This window comes from Diadema antillarum, unplaced genomic scaffold (genome assembly GCF_040938485.1).
Source record: "Diadema antillarum isolate AM-2024a unplaced genomic scaffold, OU_Dant_1.0 seq00001213_RagTag, whole genome shotgun sequence".
Taxonomy (NCBI): domain Eukaryota; kingdom Metazoa; phylum Echinodermata; class Echinoidea; order Diadematoida; family Diadematidae; genus Diadema; species Diadema antillarum.
Window position 1 is genome coordinate 272,756 of NW_027272005.1, and position 20,096 is coordinate 292,851.

At 38.8% G+C, this 20,096-nt stretch overlaps 1 protein-coding gene across 1 annotated transcript in view; it reads left to right on the plus strand.

Annotated features, from left to right (window-relative positions):
• LOC139744812 (importin-4-like) overlaps positions 1-20,096 on the plus strand; it is a 113,380-nt gene that overhangs the window by 36,572 nt on the left and 56,712 nt on the right. The window contains exons 3-6 of the mRNA XM_071655227.1: positions 7,167-7,243; positions 14,177-14,218; positions 16,824-16,956; positions 18,262-18,398. Coding sequence (XP_071511328.1) covers positions 7,167-7,243; positions 14,177-14,218; positions 16,824-16,956; positions 18,262-18,398 — 389 coding nt within the window. The remainder of the gene's footprint in view (positions 1-7,166; positions 7,244-14,176; positions 14,219-16,823; positions 16,957-18,261; positions 18,399-20,096) is intronic.

Sequence of the window (20,096 nt, forward strand, 5' to 3'; positions counted from 1 at the left end):
AATTTTCGCGGTGTTGAAATCTTCGCATATTTCGCGCAACCAGAAAGTACCCCAAATAATTTTGCTTGCCATATGTTCCTGTGCGTGATGTATTGATTCCATGGAATTATAAACACGCGAAACCCTTCTTACCCAGCCAAGCGCGAAAAATTAGTTGCGCGAAAATATCCACTTTTACAGTATTACATCTTCACAAGTTTTTTTCAGTGGATAAAAAATAAGCGAAAAGTTATTGCAAATTTACTATGTGGATGTGTGCTTGGAGAGAGAGATGTTAAGTCAATATCATTAAACATCTCTGGAGGAAAAAGGTGCAAGTTATTAAGGTACAGATTTTGTATTCAAGTTGACTCTAAAAAAACGGTATAAATCAGGGGCCTGTTTCATAAAACTTGTCATCAGTGACAACTGCAACATTTCTATGACAAATTTGCTCTCAGCCAATCAGATGCAAGGATTTCAGTAGCTTGTCACATCTATGACAACTTGTCACTGATGACAAGTTTTATGAAACGGGCCCCAGATGATCAGAATAGCAGGGTATTATGCAAATCAGACATCAAATATTAAAGGTATTAGCCCACATTTGCAAACCCACAAAAATCAAAACTGCATAAAACAGGTCCAATATGACTTCAAGTACAAGTTATAACAGTAACATACCTCACCTGTTGCTCTTTGTCTATACCATTCGATAAAAGAGAGAAAATCATCGTTTTAAAATTAATTTTCAAACCAGGTCAACCCGACCCAAAATCGAATTACGAGCGCGGGCTAGCTACGTACATGTAACTTACACATGTATCGCATGCATGTAGTACGTACGCGGACCGGAGCTAGCGAGCGTTATACGCATGCATACGGTGCATTTTCATTTATTTTTATGAAAGTAATGGACTAATTGGTACGAAATTTTGCACAGGTGTTACTGCAATCATACCCAAACTCCATGCTAACTATGAGACCAATTGCTGCAGGTTTACAAATGTGGGCTAATACCTTTAAAGAAAGTTAAATTTTAGTTATGAAGAGATATTGCTACAACCATGTTATGTAGATTAGCTGAAGTGATGATGTTAATCACGTTTCACTATTAACTCCTGCTGAAAGTTCTGAATGTTTAAAAAGATAAAATGCTTACACTGCTACACATGTGTGGTGTGGGGTGTTGTGCAATTCATGTTTTCTTCCAGTTGGAAGTGAGTGGGTCCCAAAAACTATCCCATAAACACTGCACAGAGCGATAACTTGACATCAGGGCGCTTTATGGAGCTGGAATTGATAGTGTCAAGTGTTAGATACATAATGTATGTACAAAACTGACCCACTGGGTCTGTACACAAAAAGGTGAAGCAAAATTGAATTTGGGGCAATGATTGTGGCAAGAGAATGTCCCTTTGAAGTTATTGCTAGCTTTGAACATGCGTGGAAGAACACTTTACATTTAAAATCATAATTTGCTTGAATGTTTTATTATACCCCCGCCACATTTAGTGTTAAGGGGGTATATAGGAATCATTGTGATGTTGGTCGGGCGGGTGGGCGGGCGGTCGGTCGGTCGGTCTGTTGCAAAATCTTTTGTCGCGAACTCCTCCTACAGTTTTGAAGCAATTTAAATGAAACTTAGGGTAAATGATGATATTGAGTTATAGATGTGCAAGACATGTTTTTTGTGTTTGTCGGACAATGCATTGCCATGGTAACCATAATTTTACCAAAACCTTGTGGATTGAATAACTTCCATAGTATTTAAGCAATCAATTTAAAAATTGGTATCTATGATGATCTATAGGTATAGTTATGCAAGACACTCTTCGTGTTTGTACTTGACAAAGCGTCGCCATGGTAACCGCATGTTTTCTTCGAAATCTTGTGGAGTGAACAACTTCAAAAGTTTTGAAGCAATTGAAATCAAATTTGGTAGGCATTATGGCCTTGAGGCATAGATGTGGAACACATAATTTTTGTGTTTGTCGGACAAAGCGTTGCCATGGTAACCATAATTTTACCAAAACCTTGTGGATTGAATAATTTCCACATCGTTCAAGCAATTAAGGTCAAATTTAGTATGTATGATGATCGGGAGGTGTAGTTATGCAAGACACCAATGTGTTAATATAAGAAAAATGTGTTGCCATGGTAACCACTCATTTTTGTATCAAATTGAACCATTTAATCTATGAAGGTGAAATTTGGTGTGTTTGATGCTCTTTAAGTGTAGTTAAAGGTGCCTTGAACACTATGGCTTCAGTAGCAACTTAACGCCCTTATCATTCTCAACCGCCGAAATGTTGTACTGTAAAAGTGGAAATTTTCGCGGTGTTGAAATCTTCGCATATTTCGCGCAACCAGAAAGTACCCCAAATAATTTTGCTTGCCATATGTTCCTGTGCGTGATGTATTGATTCCATGGAATTATAAACACGCGAAACCCTTCTTACCCAGCCAAGCGCGAAAAATTAGTTGCGCGAAAATATCCACTTTTACAGTATTACATCTTCACAAGTTTTTTTCAGTGGATAAAAAATAAGCGAAAAGTTATTGCAAATTTACTATGTGGATGTGTGCTTGGAGAGAGAGATGTTAAGTCAATATCATTAAACATCTCTGGAGGAAAAAGGTGCAAGTTATTAAGGTACAGATTTTGTATTCAAGTTGACTCTAAAAAAACGGTATAAATCAGGGGCCTGTTTCATAAAACTTGTCATCAGTGACAACTGCAACATTTCTATGACAAATTTGCTCTCAGCCAATCAGATGCAAGGATTTCAGTAGCTTGTCACATCTATGACAACTTGTCACTGATGACAAGTTTTATGAAACGGGCCCCAGATGATCAGAATAGCAGGGTATTATGCAAATCAGACATCAAATATTAAAGGTATTAGCCCACATTTGCAAACCCACAAAAATCAAAACTGCATAAAACAGGTCCAATATGACTTCAAGTACAAGTTATAACAGTAACATACCTCACCTGTTGCTCTTTGTCTATACCATTCGATAAAAGAGAGAAAATCATCGTTTTAAAATTAATTTTCAAACCAGGTCAACCCGACCCAAAATCGAATTACGAGCGCGGGCTAGCTACGTACATGTAACTTACACATGTATCGCATGCATGTAGTACGTACGCGGACCGGAGCTAGCGAGCGTTATACGCATGCATACGGTGCATTTTCATTTATTTTTATGAAAGTAATGGACTAATTGGTACGAAATTTTGCACAGGTGTTACTGCAATCATACCCAAACTCCATGCTAACTATGAGACCAATTGCTGCAGGTTTACAAATGTGGGCTAATACCTTTAAAGAAAGTTAAATTTTAGTTATGAAGAGATATTGCTACAACCATGTTATGTAGATTAGCTGAAGTGATGATGTTAATCACGTTTCACTATTAACTCCTGCTGAAAGTTCTGAATGTTTAAAAAGATAAAATGCTTACACTGCTACACATGTGTGGTGTGGGGTGTTGTGCAATTCATGTTTTCTTCCAGTTGGAAGTGAGTGGGTCCCAAAAACTATCCCATAAACACTGCACAGAGCGATAACTTGACATCAGGGCGCTTTATGGAGCTGGAATTGATAGTGTCAAGTGTTAGATACATAATGTATGTACAAAACTGACCCACTGGGTCTGTACACAAAAAGGTGAAGCAAAATTGAATTTGGGGCAATGATTGTGGCAAGAGAATGTCCCTTTGAAGTTATTGCTAGCTTTGAACATGCGTGGAAGAACACTTTACATTTAAAATCATAATTTGCTTGAATGTTTTATTATACCCCCGCCACATTTAGTGTTAAGGGGGTATATAGGAATCATTGTGATGTTGGTCGGGCGGGTGGGCGGGCGGTCGGTCGGTCGGTCTGTTGCAAAATCTTTTGTCGCGAACTCCTCCTACAGTTTTGAAGCAATTTAAATGAAACTTAGGGTAAATGATGATATTGAGTTATAGATGTGCAAGACATGTTTTTTGTGTTTGTCGGACAATGCATTGCCATGGTAACCATAATTTTACCAAAACCTTGTGGATTGAATAACTTCCATAGTATTTAAGCAATCAATTTAAAAATTGGTATCTATGATGATCTATAGGTATAGTTATGCAAGACACTCTTCGTGTTTGTACTTGACAAAGCGTCGCCATGGTAACCGCATGTTTTCTTCGAAATCTTGTGGAGTGAACAACTTCAAAAGTTTTGAAGCAATTGAAATCAAATTTGGTAGGCATTATGGCCTTGAGGCATAGATGTGGAACACATAATTTTTGTGTTTGTCGGACAAAGCGTTGCCATGGTAACCATAATTTTACCAAAACCTTGTGGATTGAATAATTTCCACATCGTTCAAGCAATTAAGGTCAAATTTAGTATGTATGATGATCGGGAGGTGTAGTTATGCAAGACACCAATGTGTTAATATAAGAAAAATGTGTTGCCATGGTAACCACTCATTTTTGTATCAAATTGAACCATTTAATCTATGAAGGTGAAATTTGGTGTGTTTGATGCTCTTTAAGTGTAGTTTTGCAAAATGTCCTTTGTATATGTATCGGACAATGCGTTGCCATGGTAACCGCATGTTTTTTTTTTAAATACTGTGGAGTGAACTTCTTCCACAGTTTTCAAGCAATTGAAACCAAATTTGGTAGGCATTATGGCCCTGAGGTATAGATGGGGAACACATAATTTTTGTATTTGTCACACAAACCGTTTCCGTGGTAACCACAATTTTACCAAAACCGTGCAGATCGAATAACTTTTCCATCATTCAAGCAATTAAAGTCAAATTCAGTATGTATCATGATCTAGAAGTGTAGTTTTGCAAGACACCAATGTGTTAGTTTAAGGAAAACGTGTTGCCATGGTAACCACTCATTTTTGTATCAAAATAAACCATTCAAGCTATGAAGGTCAAATTTGGTGTGTGTGATGGTCTTTAAGTGTAGTGATGCTGGGGGAAAGCATGTTTCCATTTGCTGTAAGTTTTTTACTCAGTGTCAAGTCTGTAATTGTACAGTAAACTAAAATTATTCTGTTTCCAATTCTACAAATGCACAAACTTGGTATTAACGTCATTGCCCTCATGACATCACATACTATAAAGCAACACGAGGGGCGGGGGTATTAATCACCTTCAGTGATAATTCTAGTTGATTAATAAGTCACCTTTCAAGCTTTAGTGGACTTCTTGTTACACAAAATTTATTTCGTAACAAAAACTTTTGTTTTCTAAATGTTGGTAAAACCAAATTTGCTATAAATGTTGAGCTGAACAATAGACACAGAACCATACATTATGTATGTGCCTTTTTATACAACACCTAAGAATGATATCAAATTGTGATTGGCCAAGCACATGTCACATCACATTCAATAGAAAATACCTATCAAACTCTTTAACAGAGACAGCCATACATTAGGCCCCTGGCATTGGCATAATGCACGGCTCATAATGTGCAAAGCGCCATCAAGTGCTGGCCTGTTCATTATCAGGCACGGCGGCCAGGTACTTAAACATTACGTGTGTGCGTGCAACTCATAAATTATTTGTATACTATTCTTCGCTGTTACTACCTGCATTTACCATCATTTATTAATTTTTTTAATGCAGATGTTTCTGACCAATTTTTGACATAGAGCTCTATGAATGGTAAGGCATATTACTGTGTCTATTTTTCAGCTCAGGTGTTACAGGATGATGATGTCACAATGTACTTGTTTTGAATTTGTAATTTTTTATTTGTTGTGTGAAGTATAACAGTCCGTCAAGATGCTCTTAGTTCCTAAAGAGAAGAAGAAAAAGGAAAGAAAAAAGGTATTCAAAGTATTTCATTTATGAAGAGATCTTCTGGTGAGATCACACAGTTAAAAAAAAAAAAATCAGATTTAAAAGTCTCTAACTGCATCAATTTTAGAATAATTTTCAGTGGATGACAGTGACTGAGTTAATGAGTGCATCATTTTTGTCCCCGCGGAACGAGTTCGAGCAGGGGACTATGAAACGGGCTCTGTACGTGTGTGTGTGTGCGTCCGTGCGTCCGTGTGTCTGTCTGTGTGTGCGTCCGTGTTTGATCAAAATCTTCAATTTGCTACTTCTCTGTCATTTATGAGCCAATTTTGATTCTGTTTGCTTTATATGATAGCACTACATGGGAGCTTTGAAACTTATACACAGAATTTCAGGTGTGACCTTTGACCTTGACCTTTGACCTATATAGTACATTTTGCTACAAAATGCTACTCCTTCGCCATTTCTAACCCGATTTCGATTCCATTTGCTTTATGTGATGGCACTAAGTGAGGGCTTCAAAACTTCTACACAGAATTTTGACCTTTGACTTCTTTGACCTTTGACCTTGATTTTTGACCTATATTGTACATTGGCTACAAAATGCTACTCCTTCGCCATTTCTAACCCGATTTCGATTCCGTTTGCTTTATGTGATGGCACTAGGTGAGGGCTTCAAAAGTTCTACACAGAATTTTGACCTTTGACTTCTTTGACCTTTGACCTTGATTTTTGACCTATATTGTACATTGGCTACAAAATGCTACTCCTTCGCCATTTCTAACCCGATTTCGATTCCGTTTGCTTTATGTGATGGCACTATTTGAGGGCTTCAAAACTTCTACACAGAATTTTGACCTTTGACTTCTTTGACCTTTGACCTTGATTTTTGACCTATATTGTACATTGGCTACAAAATGCTACTCCTTCGCCATTTCTAACCCGCTTTTGATTCTGTTTGCTTTATGTGATGGCACTAGGTGAGGGCTTCAAAACTTCTACACAGAATTTTGACCTAGGTGAGGGCTGGCTCAAATGCTACTTCTACACATTTCGAATGTTTAGGTGAGGGCTTCAAAACTTCTACACTATGACTTCTTTGACCTTTGACCTTGATTTTTGACCTATATTGTACATTTTGCTACAAAATGCTACTTCCGGTGGTGACATATGTTACGCACCGCGTAATTTCTACTTTTCCTTGTTTAGCTTGTTTTTATCTCCTTTCAACAAATCATGCACTTCAAATATAGTCTTTAATGTCCAATTGTCATGAATAGTTAAATGATAAATTGACCTTGTGTATGACTTGACGTTACACTTATGAAGCCCTGTGATTAATTTGCGCATTTATTTTGCCTTCTTCTCAGGTTCGTCAGTTTGCAGCAGTTCTGCTGAGAAGACTCGTCAGAAGATGGAAAAAGTTCTCACCAGAATTCCACGAAAGGTGCAAACCAGCTTGACTTTGTATTGTTATGTGGGAGTATTCTCCTGCAGCTTGGAGTGTTTACACAAGATCATGTCATAGTATGTTAAAGCATGAATATGGTAAATAGTTCCATCAGTCTTTTTTCGCATTAATACCTTGTGCTCCATAGTTGATCACATAGAGGAGATGACGTCAAGCTGTGATCTGAGACCATTGTATGTTTTCATAAGAGAACACTGGGCAGTCAATGCATTAAGCCAAGCCGTTTCGATTAAAGGTCCAGAGTAATCAAGAAAATGTCATTTCTTGCCATAGACACCATTCTAGATAATTTCCCTTACTGATTTTGATTTTCACACTCATTTCTGGCGATTTTGAATGAGGAACGAGATATTGAGAAAGAAAAACTGCACTTGGGAGCGCCCCTCAAAATTCTGTCAAAAGTGGGCAAACTATGCAAAATGCCAGGTGACGTCATCTCGGGAATGAGCTCTATGGTAAACAACACACACACATGCATGGTGTGCACTTTGTAGTATACATTTACCCTATCCTTTGTCTTTGAACCTTTGCCAATTATGACTTTTTTATCGACTAGGCCTATGTTGTTGTTGTTGTTTGTTTTTTTTTTTGGGGGGGGGGATTTGTAATAAGGTTCGATAAAAGAAACAATAATTCTTTCATTACCAGCCAATAGAATATCAGGAATTGTAGACCTAGACTTAATCCTCTACTATTAGTACTTCTTTAGGGTAGCATCACTACAGCAATCCGCATTGTCATACATCGCTCAAACTGCATTGAAATGCAGTGACTGGGGACTCTGCTGTAGGCCTAGCCCAGTAACAGAGAATGATCCCGAATTCCTATGTCGTATTGATTCATAGAATGGGTAGCGAGAATCCTGCGATCTCATTGGTCGAGAGCTATGTGTTTATTTATACTGGCCGCACGCTGAGTCACAATGGTAAACATGTTATCGCGCACCTGTAATAAAGGTTCGCGCATTAAGCAAGTGTTCGCGCACTCAGTACGAGACGCCTATTGGCTAAAACAACCATGCATCAGTTTTTACTGGATGCATGGTTCTGAAGAGAAACCGTGCGTCCAGTAAAAACTGATGCATGGTTTTTGGGCTGTTGTCTATGGCAAGCCAAAAGGAAATGCACCCAGTAAATTTGTCATTGGGTAACACGATAGAAAAATGGGTTTTTGGCAAGAAAATTACCCATTCTATAAAACAGATGACACACATGTCTTTTCGTGCGTCAGTCGGAATATAGTGTGTATGCGGTAACCATGGAATTTAGCCTAAACCCACTCGGCTTCGCCTCGTGGGTTAAGCATTCCATAGTTACCTTATACACACAATTCCGACTGAGGCACTCAGACCTGTGCATCATTTGTATATTATTGAATGGGTAGCGAGAATCCTGCGATCTCATTGGTCGAGAACTATGTGTTGATTTTTACTGGCCGCACGCTGAGTCACAGTGGTAAACATGTTATCGCGCACTTGTAGCAAAAGTACGCGTACTTGTAACAAAGGTTCGCGCACTCAGTACGAGACGCCTATTGGCTAAATCAACCATGCATCAGTATACGAATAATTTATGAGTTGTGAGTGCATAGGGCACGAATATCGCACGAAGCGCGAGATAAGCCACTGGTCTATTCAACAAGGCGCGTAGCGCCGCATTGAATAGACCAGTGGCGAATCTCGCGCCGAGTGCGGTATTACGTGCCCCAATGCACGAACAAAATCATAAATTATTCGTTTTATACAACACCTTGTCCACAATCACAGTACTAAATTAGTGACCGCCAACTCAGGAAGGCCTAAAAATAAATGTAACAATTAGGCCGAGAATTTTAAACCACCCTGTGTACTGCTTTCAAACACTCGTCATGATTCGACCACACAGTTACAGGAATCACAAACTCCGCAGGGTCTAGTGTTATACCCATTCTACGCTAACGTTAGATCGAGTTTAAAAATAGGCCTGACTGTTAGGCCGATCTGAGATGTCGGTAGATCTAGTAGTAGGTCTAGACTTTGTCTATTTCCGAAAATGATTTTGTATAAAAACACAGAAAAATAATCAAATTACGGTTTCTCAACTTGAAATGAAGTCTTGATTTTGGGATCACTGTGGTCCACGTACATTTGTAGCAGATCAGAGTCAAAAGTAAAAACACAGCAGTAGGTATAAAGGCCGCAATACATGCAACTATCTAGGTAAAGTAGCTGCGCGTACACGTATAACGTTGCAGTACTCCGCCGCGCCCAGTCTGTGAGACTTACCGGCAGCACAGCGCAGCCGGCCAGCACGTACAATGTAGTTTGCTGGCACTTTGCTGCTGTGAGCCACAGAACTCTGTGAGCGGCCATGCATTAGTAGCCCCCGCGAAGCCGTGCTATAGTACCTTCGAGCCGTGCAATAGGCCCATGCCAGGGGCCTATTGTGTGGCTGTCACTCTCAATGAGTTTGATAAGTATTTTCTATTGAATGTCATGTGACATGTTCTTGGCCAATCACAATTCGACATCATTCTGAGGTGTTGTATAATATTTACTGATGCATGGCTGGCCGTGCGTCCAGTGAAAACTGATGCATGGTTTTCAAGCTCTCGTCTATGCCAAGCCAAAAGGAAATGCATCCAGTGATTTTGTCATCGGGTAACACGATAGAAAAATGGGTTTTTGGCAAGAAAATTACTCATTCTATAAATCAGATGATGCACATGTCTTTTCGTGCGTCAGTCGGAATATAGTGTGCATGCGGTAATTATGGAATTTAGCCTAAACCCACTCGGCTTCGCCTCGTGGGTTAAGCATTCCATAGTTACCTTATGCACACAATTCCGACTGACGCACTCAGACCTGTGCGTCATTTGTATATTATAGACTGATGGTATTTGTCTCTTGTCGTTTGGCTTCTTATCAAACGTTGGTACATGTATGATCAGCCCCCTAGTAGGTGTAGAGTCAGAGATAGATGTTATCATACCACTTTGCTATGCAAAACTGCTTATCCACGCTGATCAGTAAAATTTTCAGCTAAAAACGCAGTAAAAAGGGTATTTCAGCCTCTCACTAAATCAGCACTAGTGGAACATCTAGGCCTAATCTATTCTTAATTGATGTTTGGCTAACAGATTTTATGAATTTGAAAAAAAATACTTGTTTTTCTTGGTTTTCTTGTTCTTGTTTGCACAGCCCACAGGTCTTGCAACTGCCTTCCAAACCAACTACCGCACTTTACGCACACCAAGTTGATTGATTCTAGACCGGTCTACTGCTTTTGCATGAACATTTGAAAGAAATTCAAATCTAATTAAAGAGGTCAGGATATAAAATTTACAACAAAACAGTATCCTCAGCCAGTCCAAGAACAAACTACCAATCCTCACACATCCAATCACAGCTAGCTAGATGGCCCAGCTAGCTACAAATGTAGCTAGATCAACAGTGTACAATACTGTACAGTAACCTAACATTCATAAGCACTTGCACTGTGCGGTATACGGGCTAGAGCATGCAGCGAGCGAGCGTGTGAGTAATTCATCTGGCTTTGTGCTTAGCCTGGATGCGTAGCTGGATATAAAACAATACCGTGGACTATCTGCTTTGGCAGACATTATTGCTAGAGTGATGGAATACATATTTGTAGAAATGGATACGGTACCATTCCCTACTTTGGGGCCCCTGGGAGAAATGCGGGGGGGGGGGGGGGGGGGGGGGGGGGTCAAACCCACTTTCTCCACGCAGTTCTTCAATTTTGGTGTAACTGACTATGATGTAGACTACTGTTGATAGGCCTGATTTCATCACAGCTAAATGGTCATCTGGATATTGTTACCAAGTGATAAACGTTTCTGTGACAACATTAGCCATCTCAAGTGGCCACTACGTCACATGTTGCGATCACAGAAAGTTTAGCTCTGTGCAGTGTTTTTGCTTTCTCGCTCTCCACTCGACCACATGTGCTGCAAAGGCATGAGAAGTGATACAACTGTATTGCAGAATTCATGTTCGTTCACATCGCTCATGAATGTGTGCAGAGCGAATATTTTCAGGGCGTCATTGTCACTGTCCTTTCCAGGCATTGTTTGGTCGTGGTTACACCAAGGAAATATCATACTAGTACCTCCATACACGGGTGATATTCATTATTCTGAAGGTTTGTTTAATCCAAAAAGTTGAATATGATTTGTTATTCCAAAGGTCTGGTGATCTGAAAATAAAAGGTCCGTACTATTAAAATGAACATTTGGACTAACAAAACTTATGTCTTTATCCTATGCCTTGTCCGCCTTGGACTACTTAACATAACAATGTCCGAATCTCAGAGCTTGGGTATTTGTTCCATGTTCATTGTGTCACTGCCGGCAACCAGGGACAGCCTGGTGGTAGTGTCGCTGCTTGGAAAGCAGAAGATGACAGGTTCGAGTCCCACTGGTTCCTTTTTTCTGACATGTTTGTTAATTTACAGATCAGCAGTTGCGATCTTAACAAATTTTCATTTGTAGAGGGAGACAAACTGAAGAAACTCAAACCAAAACTTATGTCGTTTTCAGATTAACAAACCTCTTTTTTTTTTCATCTTCAGATTAATGAACCTTCTAAATAAAAGAATCCGTTATGGTATTATAATTATCATTTTCGAATTAACAAACCTTCAAAGTGACAAAACTAAAACCATTGAGGGGCCATCATGTTATTCTAACATTTCACTGGCAGTGAACTACATTGTAAACATGGGCTCACCTAATAGCCTCGTCTTAATGTGGAAAACATTGGAACTTTGACTGAATCATGAACAGATCTGGAAGCAGAATAACGCTTGGTAGCTCTATCCCTACCCTATCACTCTTCTTTTTTGTACATTTCTCTGTCTCATGCCTTAACTTATTGGCACTTCATCTCATTGCATCCCATTGGGGATGAGGGCTGTAAGGTGCATTGTACTTTACTAGTGAACATACCTTTTAGGTACATCTATGGACTTGCTGTCATTTTCTTTGATCACATTTTGGTTAACAGATTTAAGAATATAAGTGTCATAGAGCACGTAGTAGATGTTATATATTTATTGAATTTGAAGTCCATATTGAAACAGTATGCAGATAATAATAGATGCAACTAGTGAAGCTGCTGTGGAATGAAAGAGTCATGTGAAGCTCAACAACCATGATCTGCAAACATTCCACACATTATGAAATGGATGTATCTGATTCAAATTGCAACATATCTATAAAGTATGCTGCAACAACTTTATCAAGACTAACCTGTTGAAAACTAGTCCCGAGTATACAATGTACATTGGCAGGTGTCAATAGGAAATGCGTATTACAGCAAAATCAGCTCATCCTCATCAGGTTTAGCTGCAATGCCAAGACATAGATGAGTTAAAGCTTGTTAATTTAGGAGAAATTTGATATCTGTTACTGCAAATAAGTGAACAAGCAAAAGCAGTCAAAGAAATAGCAAAACTAGGTGACTGGATTTGAACATCAGTAATATATTTCATGTACCATTTTACAGGGTCAGTCAAATGAGTGTAGTTGGTCACCTGACTGAATTTGTGTGCCTTTTACTCCCATTTGTGTTTGTGATTATTAGCTATAATTTCTCAGTCTTAATTAATGTCATCACTCTGTGACTCTGTTTAGGGGTTGCTGTAATGATATTTACTATACCTCTTTTAAGAAGAAAAAAAAAAGACACTTGAGTCATCTATTTTCTTGCATCATAGAAGAAGCAATTGACTCCTTTATGCAATATCACTAAAAATGGAAGCTTTAATCTTAATGTTAGAAATACAATTTATTTGTGTAAGCAGACTCATTTTGTAAGGGAAGGTTCTGAAATCCAAGTCATAAAGATATTGAAGAGGTCATCTGACATGTGCTGTCTGCTGTGCTTTGTGTTTTGTGTGTTGTGCTTTGTATTTTGAAGGAAAATGTATGTCAAAGACAATGTTTTTCTTTGTCCATTAGATATCAAAGCAACAGCTCAGTTGAAGTGGAAGTGCCTGTATACATGAATCATGTAAAATGGCTTGTGATGGGCTTCTGTGATAAAATATGTGATCTATCAGCATGAAAAGCTCATAAAGTTGCAAACCATTTTTGTATGTGTGTGTGTGTGCTAGTAATATACATTGTAATTCAGTCCACTGCATTTTAAAAGAATATTTCAGGAACTGCTACAGTACAAAATTGGTCTCCATGTAAACACAGATTGGGGAAAATGAGAAAAGCCTAGATTTAGTGAAGTGTGCAGGGGGTTATATATTTTCGCACAACAGGCCATTTCAAAACAACCACACATTGTATTATCATTGTTCATTGTATTAAAACAGTCTTTTTTAACTTTTAAATTGCAATAGCAGTGGGGGCCACTGTAGCACAGTGGATAAGACTCTTGACTTTGAAGCAGAGGTCTAAGGTTGAATCCAGTGAAGTGCCCACATCCTTGGACAAGTTGTTTTTCTCACCATGTTCCTCTCAGCCACAGTGAAGAAGCTACCCTGAAAAAAAAAAGAAGACATGAGTATTACCATTCCCACCTGCCATTACTGTGATATAAATGCACCCTTCCAGCTCTTCCGTAATTCCAGTAGAGGGAGCAGTCTTAATATTCTCTGTGGCCCTCACTCACTGGTCATTGAAAAATGTGTAGCAAAATAATACATTTTTTAAATGTTCCTCCTGTAACTGTTAATTTAGGGTAGACTCACTTTACATCGTTGTGTGATTCACCATGTTCATCTGGACCATACTCGTACAGAATATCTTTTTCCCCCAGTTGACTCTCATTCATTGTTGTAAAGTGTTATGGAAAACTAACATATGTCTTCTGTGCAAGCTATTATTTTGTTTATTTTTTGTAAAATTTCAAAGTCATTTCTTGCAAAGTTACACTTTGTACATATTCTTTTTCAGCTTGAAGCAAATCACTCTCCAGCTTCTCCAGCATGAGAATGAGTAAGTCTTTACATTGTTCCATCTTGTTTCTCCTACATTGTGTATTTCAGATTGAGTGATTAATGCAACCATACATGTCAAGTTTTTTGGTCTAAATTTTGCTAAAAGCAATGGCATTATGTGATGAGGCACCATAAATATGCTAATAGTAAAAGAAAATTTTTTAAAAAATGCTGCAAAGCCATCAAGTGGCCAACTGTGTAGATCCATAACACACAAGCATTGATTTAGATGTCTCTGTTCCACAGGGTGCCAGAGGTATTATATTTGTCTGTCCAAGCCAGATCTTGTTAAAATCACAAATTTCTGACATGGAATCAGCCCACACCTGAAAGATGCAGGCAGCGGAAAACTGGTTCATCTTGACTAGTGTAGAGGTTGGTCTATTGTCACATGTACCATATTTTCATGAAAGGCTTTACAGAAACTGTAAGCCCCTTTAATTGTCTCCTAGTGAAGAAAGCCTTTCACTGGAAAGCAGAACCTCAGACAGCCTTTGACCCTGGCAAACAAATGATGATATGTACTCCCTTTCATGCTGAACACAGATGCATTGGTCACCGCAATTAGAGCTGAGCTGTTTCAAAACAGGAAGGCCAGGGAAAGGTTGAAATCTTTTAAAGGCTTCCATGGCGGTAGAACATTGGTTGGTAGAAGGCTTGATTGTTCACCAAGCATTCTTCATACATTATACGTAAGAAAGAATACATGGTGTGCCTTAAAGCCTTCTACCACCCAGGGAAAGGTTGTTACCTACAGCAGCCTATTTCACTCTTTTGAGCAGCAGAGATGCTGCATGACATTAACGTGGTTTACACATTAGTGCTGCCTACCTTCTAGAGGTTGCATAGGCATTGGAAGTTTGACCTGCCAACTGCAGTAATTGTGGGAACCTCAAGACCAACTGGTCTAGTGGGCCAGAGGATCTGGGGGTATGATATGAAGATGAAGCACTGACTGTGCAAGAAGCATCAGATTGCTGATGCACTCGTAATGCATACTGGACAGTTCCTTTGTGAGAACTACTATCTGTGATTGCTCCCCTACTGCCAGAAGACCCATCAGTATTGGTCTCCTCAGTTAATGCAGTAGATCACATCATTTTATCGACAATAAAGCCAAAGAAAATCACAAGGGTCACTACTAGAAAAGAAGATGGTCTCAGCTACAGACCTTCTGGCATCTCCTGAAGAACTAGTAATTTGCATTAACAGAAGCAATGCTGATGATTCAGGAGGTGTCTACTGGAAACACCTCCCAGGGGTGTGAGTAGAGGTGGGGGTAATCTCTTGCAGACTGCTTAAGGAGAGAGCAGGAATTAAAGCTTCATTCAAGTCCCAGCATAAGTGCTTAGTTTGGCCGAAGAACAAGACAGGGGAACCATGATGTTAAAGTGTCTGGACAGGACATTTCCATTGGTAAAGAGGGATATGCTTATGAGGAACGACTTTGTCAAGTGGAGAAATGAGGGCAAACATGTTACTTCTAGTTCCCTTCTCTTTGTAAAGGGATATGATCCAATTATGACCTCCCATCCACAGGCCATTTTAGCAAGAGTGAGACCTGCAGCAAGATGAGATCCTACTGTTTCTCATATGGGGTGTGCACAGGATACTCAAAGAATACATTTAAGGAGGTGTCTTATCTGCAACCAGAGCAAAAAGCACGAGGTATGGGAAACATCACATTAACAGCTGTCATGCTTGGGCCCTCTTGGAACAGGGAAGGATATCTCAAAGGGGAAAGAGCATTTCTTCCTAGTAGTGAACCAGTTCAAAGAATGAGTCAAAGGTGTCCTTTGCCCAACTAGACAGCGGAAGTCACTGCCAATGCTATAGTGAGGAGATTTTGCTGGTTTGAATTGCCCATGGCAGATCTTCAAGGATCAGGGTAGAAACTGCTCAACACCAATGAATATGTTCATTTTTCCAATTGCAAGGGCTGTTCAGTCCAGGGTGAAAAACAGTGCTTGGTTGACTCTGACCAGCTAATCCTCATCCAGGAAACAAGTGGGCCTGCTGATTTAGTGTTCTCTCTTCTTTTGACCAGGCTGGATGGACTATTACATGAATTATCAAGTCAAACTCTCCTTTAGACCATGAAGCTGCAACTCATGTTGCCTGTGCAATCAGGTTTGTCATGATGCCTGGTGGTGTGCACCAACTTTAACTGGGCCCCATCTCTGAACAGGACTACATGTACCTGGAGATTGATGCACTGTTTGCATAGTAGGATTTGGAAGGAGGTGTCCTTTCTCTGCAACTACATGTAGTTGACAGACCCATGACAGGAGATGCTGCAGCAGCTAGCCTTTGGTCAGGCCTCATGTCTAATGTTTGTGTTCCAAATGAGTGGCTTACTCAAGACTAATTTGTTATGATAGTTGAATGGTGAGGCAAGGACTGAACATGCTACTTGGGGGGGGGGGGGGGGGGGGGGCTATCACCTGTTATAATCCAGCAGCAGAAGGACAGTTATCTCAACTCAAGACTGATGTAGGCAATATAAACTGAATTAGGGGAAGCAGCCCTTGGCCTTGAAGCTAATTTGATCTTGAACTAAAATTGCATTGCTTTTGTTTGTTTTTTGTGATTCAATTTGACAGGAGAGTTGTACGAAATAGTGTGTCCCAGCTTGCAGCTGCTATCGCTAGGTATGAGTTAGCTGAGCACAAATGGCCAGAGATACTGCAGTACATACAGGATGGGGCAGCAAGTCCCAACCCCTCTCAGAGGGAGGTAGGTGGAGCAAATTTAGAATGATTGGATTTCAGTACATGTTGACAGAAAAATGTATTTCTTTGTATTTTGTCTTTGATATGTTTATTCGTGATAGTGCATCACAAAATCACCAAAAAGGTACATGCCAAGATTTTATATGAGGACTCAAAATGGGTGAACCTACATGTAGTCACTTTTAATTTTTGAATTATTTTCTGAAAAAGCAATCCTTCTTTTACATAATGTGTAAATTTTGGGATCATAAGATGAGTGGGAAGTTGTGTTTTTGCAGTTTTTCTAGAACCTTTTTTTTTTTTGGTAGAAGTGTGATAGGGTATGTTTCAGAAGCTCTTCGCAGTGTTATTATTATTTTTTTTTTAGAAACCCTTTTCACTTTCAACTTTTGAAAAGATAATGCTACTGCTTTGAAAGTTAATAGTGGTGATGAATAGAATGTGTTATAAGAGTGTAAAAATAATCCCTTCATTGAGGTTGCCCTGGAGTTTTACATCCTATTTTTTGTTTTGTTTGACACACAGAGCACAGCTTGGTGAGACTGCCAAAGCACGTGAATAGACCCTAAACTCGAATGCCTCTTGTATCAGTAAGCACTATTCTAGGGCGTGTACTTTTTTCATTATTTGGATACGATAGGAAAGTCCATTTGTATTGAGTTATACATCATTTTAAAGCTTCAAGTCTGCTCTTTCAGAATCTTCCTTGAACTAAAAATCCATTCCTGGTAAATTTTTGTTGGTTTTGTGATGCAGGGTCACATTTTTTTTTGCCATTTATGTTTGTGGTGTTCAATTATGCATGTAAATTTGAGCACACATCAGCATGTCTACTGATACCTAGATTAATTCTTCTATGCACATTCTTGGCCTACGAGTATTTTGCATCAAAGTTACTATTGCAATCCCCTTTAATTTGCCCCTCATGGTTTCACTCATGTATTTTTCCCCTCTCTTTTCATATGGTGCAGGTTGTAGGATATTTCCTTTTGTTGTATTACTTGAAATATGATATGAGATTGAAACACTGATATAATAAGTATGTTTTAAAAAGTTGTGGAATATCTACTATGTTATTGATGATTAATGTAATTTTGTCATGTGATACACAGAAATTAATACAAATTAAAAAGTTTTGGGGACTCAGGTACAGATATTCAGGGTATCACCAGACTAGGAAATGATTTGGCACACTTTTTTTTTTAAACAAATTGAAGTCATCAGCTTTGATATCATTGCATCTTAGTAAGTCTAGTGCAAATGCTATAACCTCCAAGCATTGTTTTTCAATTCCTGATTGATTGTCCAGTTGTCAAGCCTCCTGTTGAGCTGTGTGGTCAGCACTTCTGCCAATCACCTGCGCCCCTTCTACAAGGGTCTCTTCCATATGTTCAGCACCATGTTACTTGACACCCAGAGCAAGGATGTCCCATTCTACGCAATCAAGTGAGTCTTCGTATTTTAGAAATATTAGATAAAAATCTTGCAATAATCTTGCAATAATACCAGAAGTAGGCTGAATTATGCTATTTATTATTGATTACACAGTCCTGATGTTATGAGTAATACACCACCAAACATATTATTGTATAACCATGTCTTGCCATGCTTCCTAGACGTCCAAAGGGAAAGTTTATTCCAAACTAATGTACATGTAGTCAGTGAAAGTGAGATTCCGCACCATATCTAAGTTCACTTTCACATGTTTTCCCTACAGGAGAAATATTGGATGCACTCACATAAAATGCAGATATGTCAGTGCCCCACAACTACTTTATTTGCTTCCATACAAATCATCACTCAGAGTTACATTATGACAAAGAAATGTTATCCTGTACATCAAATTGTTGTGGAATTGGAATGATTTTATTTGGCAAATATAAATCAGATGAGGAAGTGGTGTTTACACTATGAAGTTGTTTACTTATCAATGAAAAAAAAGGTAATATATTCATCCTCCTTACAAACCAGTTGAAGAGTTTATGAGTTAAAAGTTTCCTTTCTCTAAATTGAATATGGAACTCATTGTTTTGTTTAATATTATGTGAGATCAAATTCTGGTGCAAAAATGTGCAATAATGATAACACAGAGTGTTGGTTAGATTCAATAGTGTATATTTGCTGGTTAGATATACGAGAGAGTGTGTGTATTAGTGGAATGAGAGTTAGAAGAGAGAGGGGGGGGGGGGGGAGAGAGATGTGCAAATATCAAACACTATTTTTGTATACATGTATTATAATAATTCGAATACCGGTATACTGTAAAACATGATATATTCGCGGCATGAAATTTTCGCGAATTGGAGCCGACAGCCTTGTTCGTGGAATGAAATTTTCATGAATTGCTACTGGCATTCAATGCATGTAGTATAGACAAAAGCTTTCGCGTGCATTTCAATTTCGCGAATTTTGGCGCGCGAAAATTCCTCGCTTTACAGTAGTATTTATTCATTCATAGATTTGATGTAATGTGCAGTGTGTAGATTGAATGTATTTTGATATGAGAGTTCATGTTTAGGAAGAAAAGATTGTGAGAAAATATTTTTTGAATCAAACTGATTACTTTTGCTGTGTAAAATGTGTTGATTTGAGCTGTATAACAACATCTGTATTAATAAGTAGAAATGACCAGCATACACAATTAACATAAACTCACAATTTATTTTTTAATAATTATTGAGAATAGTGATATTAGATATTGTAATTGTAATGTTTGTTATTTTTTTGTATTATAGGTTGATTTCAGTGTGCAGTGGTTAAGATGAATAAGATTGATTTTTGTCGAGCCCACCGGAGGTGTGGGGAGACTAAGGGATCGCCTGCGGCGTCTGCCCGTCTGTCGTCCGTCCGTCGTCTGTCCGTGACGCTACAAAAACTTCAATAACTCTTTACTCTGGGCTTCAATTGCAATCAAACCTCGAGGGAAGAGGGGTCGTACAAAGTGTCACATTATACCATATATGAATTTCACCTCAAGGTCAAAGCTCACAGGCAGGGGTCAACAAACTTTTAGAGCCCAATGTTAAGTTTTTATGGCGCGTTTCTATTATGGGTCATAACTTTTGATCCATAACTCCATTTGTGACTAAACTTGGATGGTAGATGTCCCTTGGGGAGTGGATGATCACCACAAGGTCAATGGTC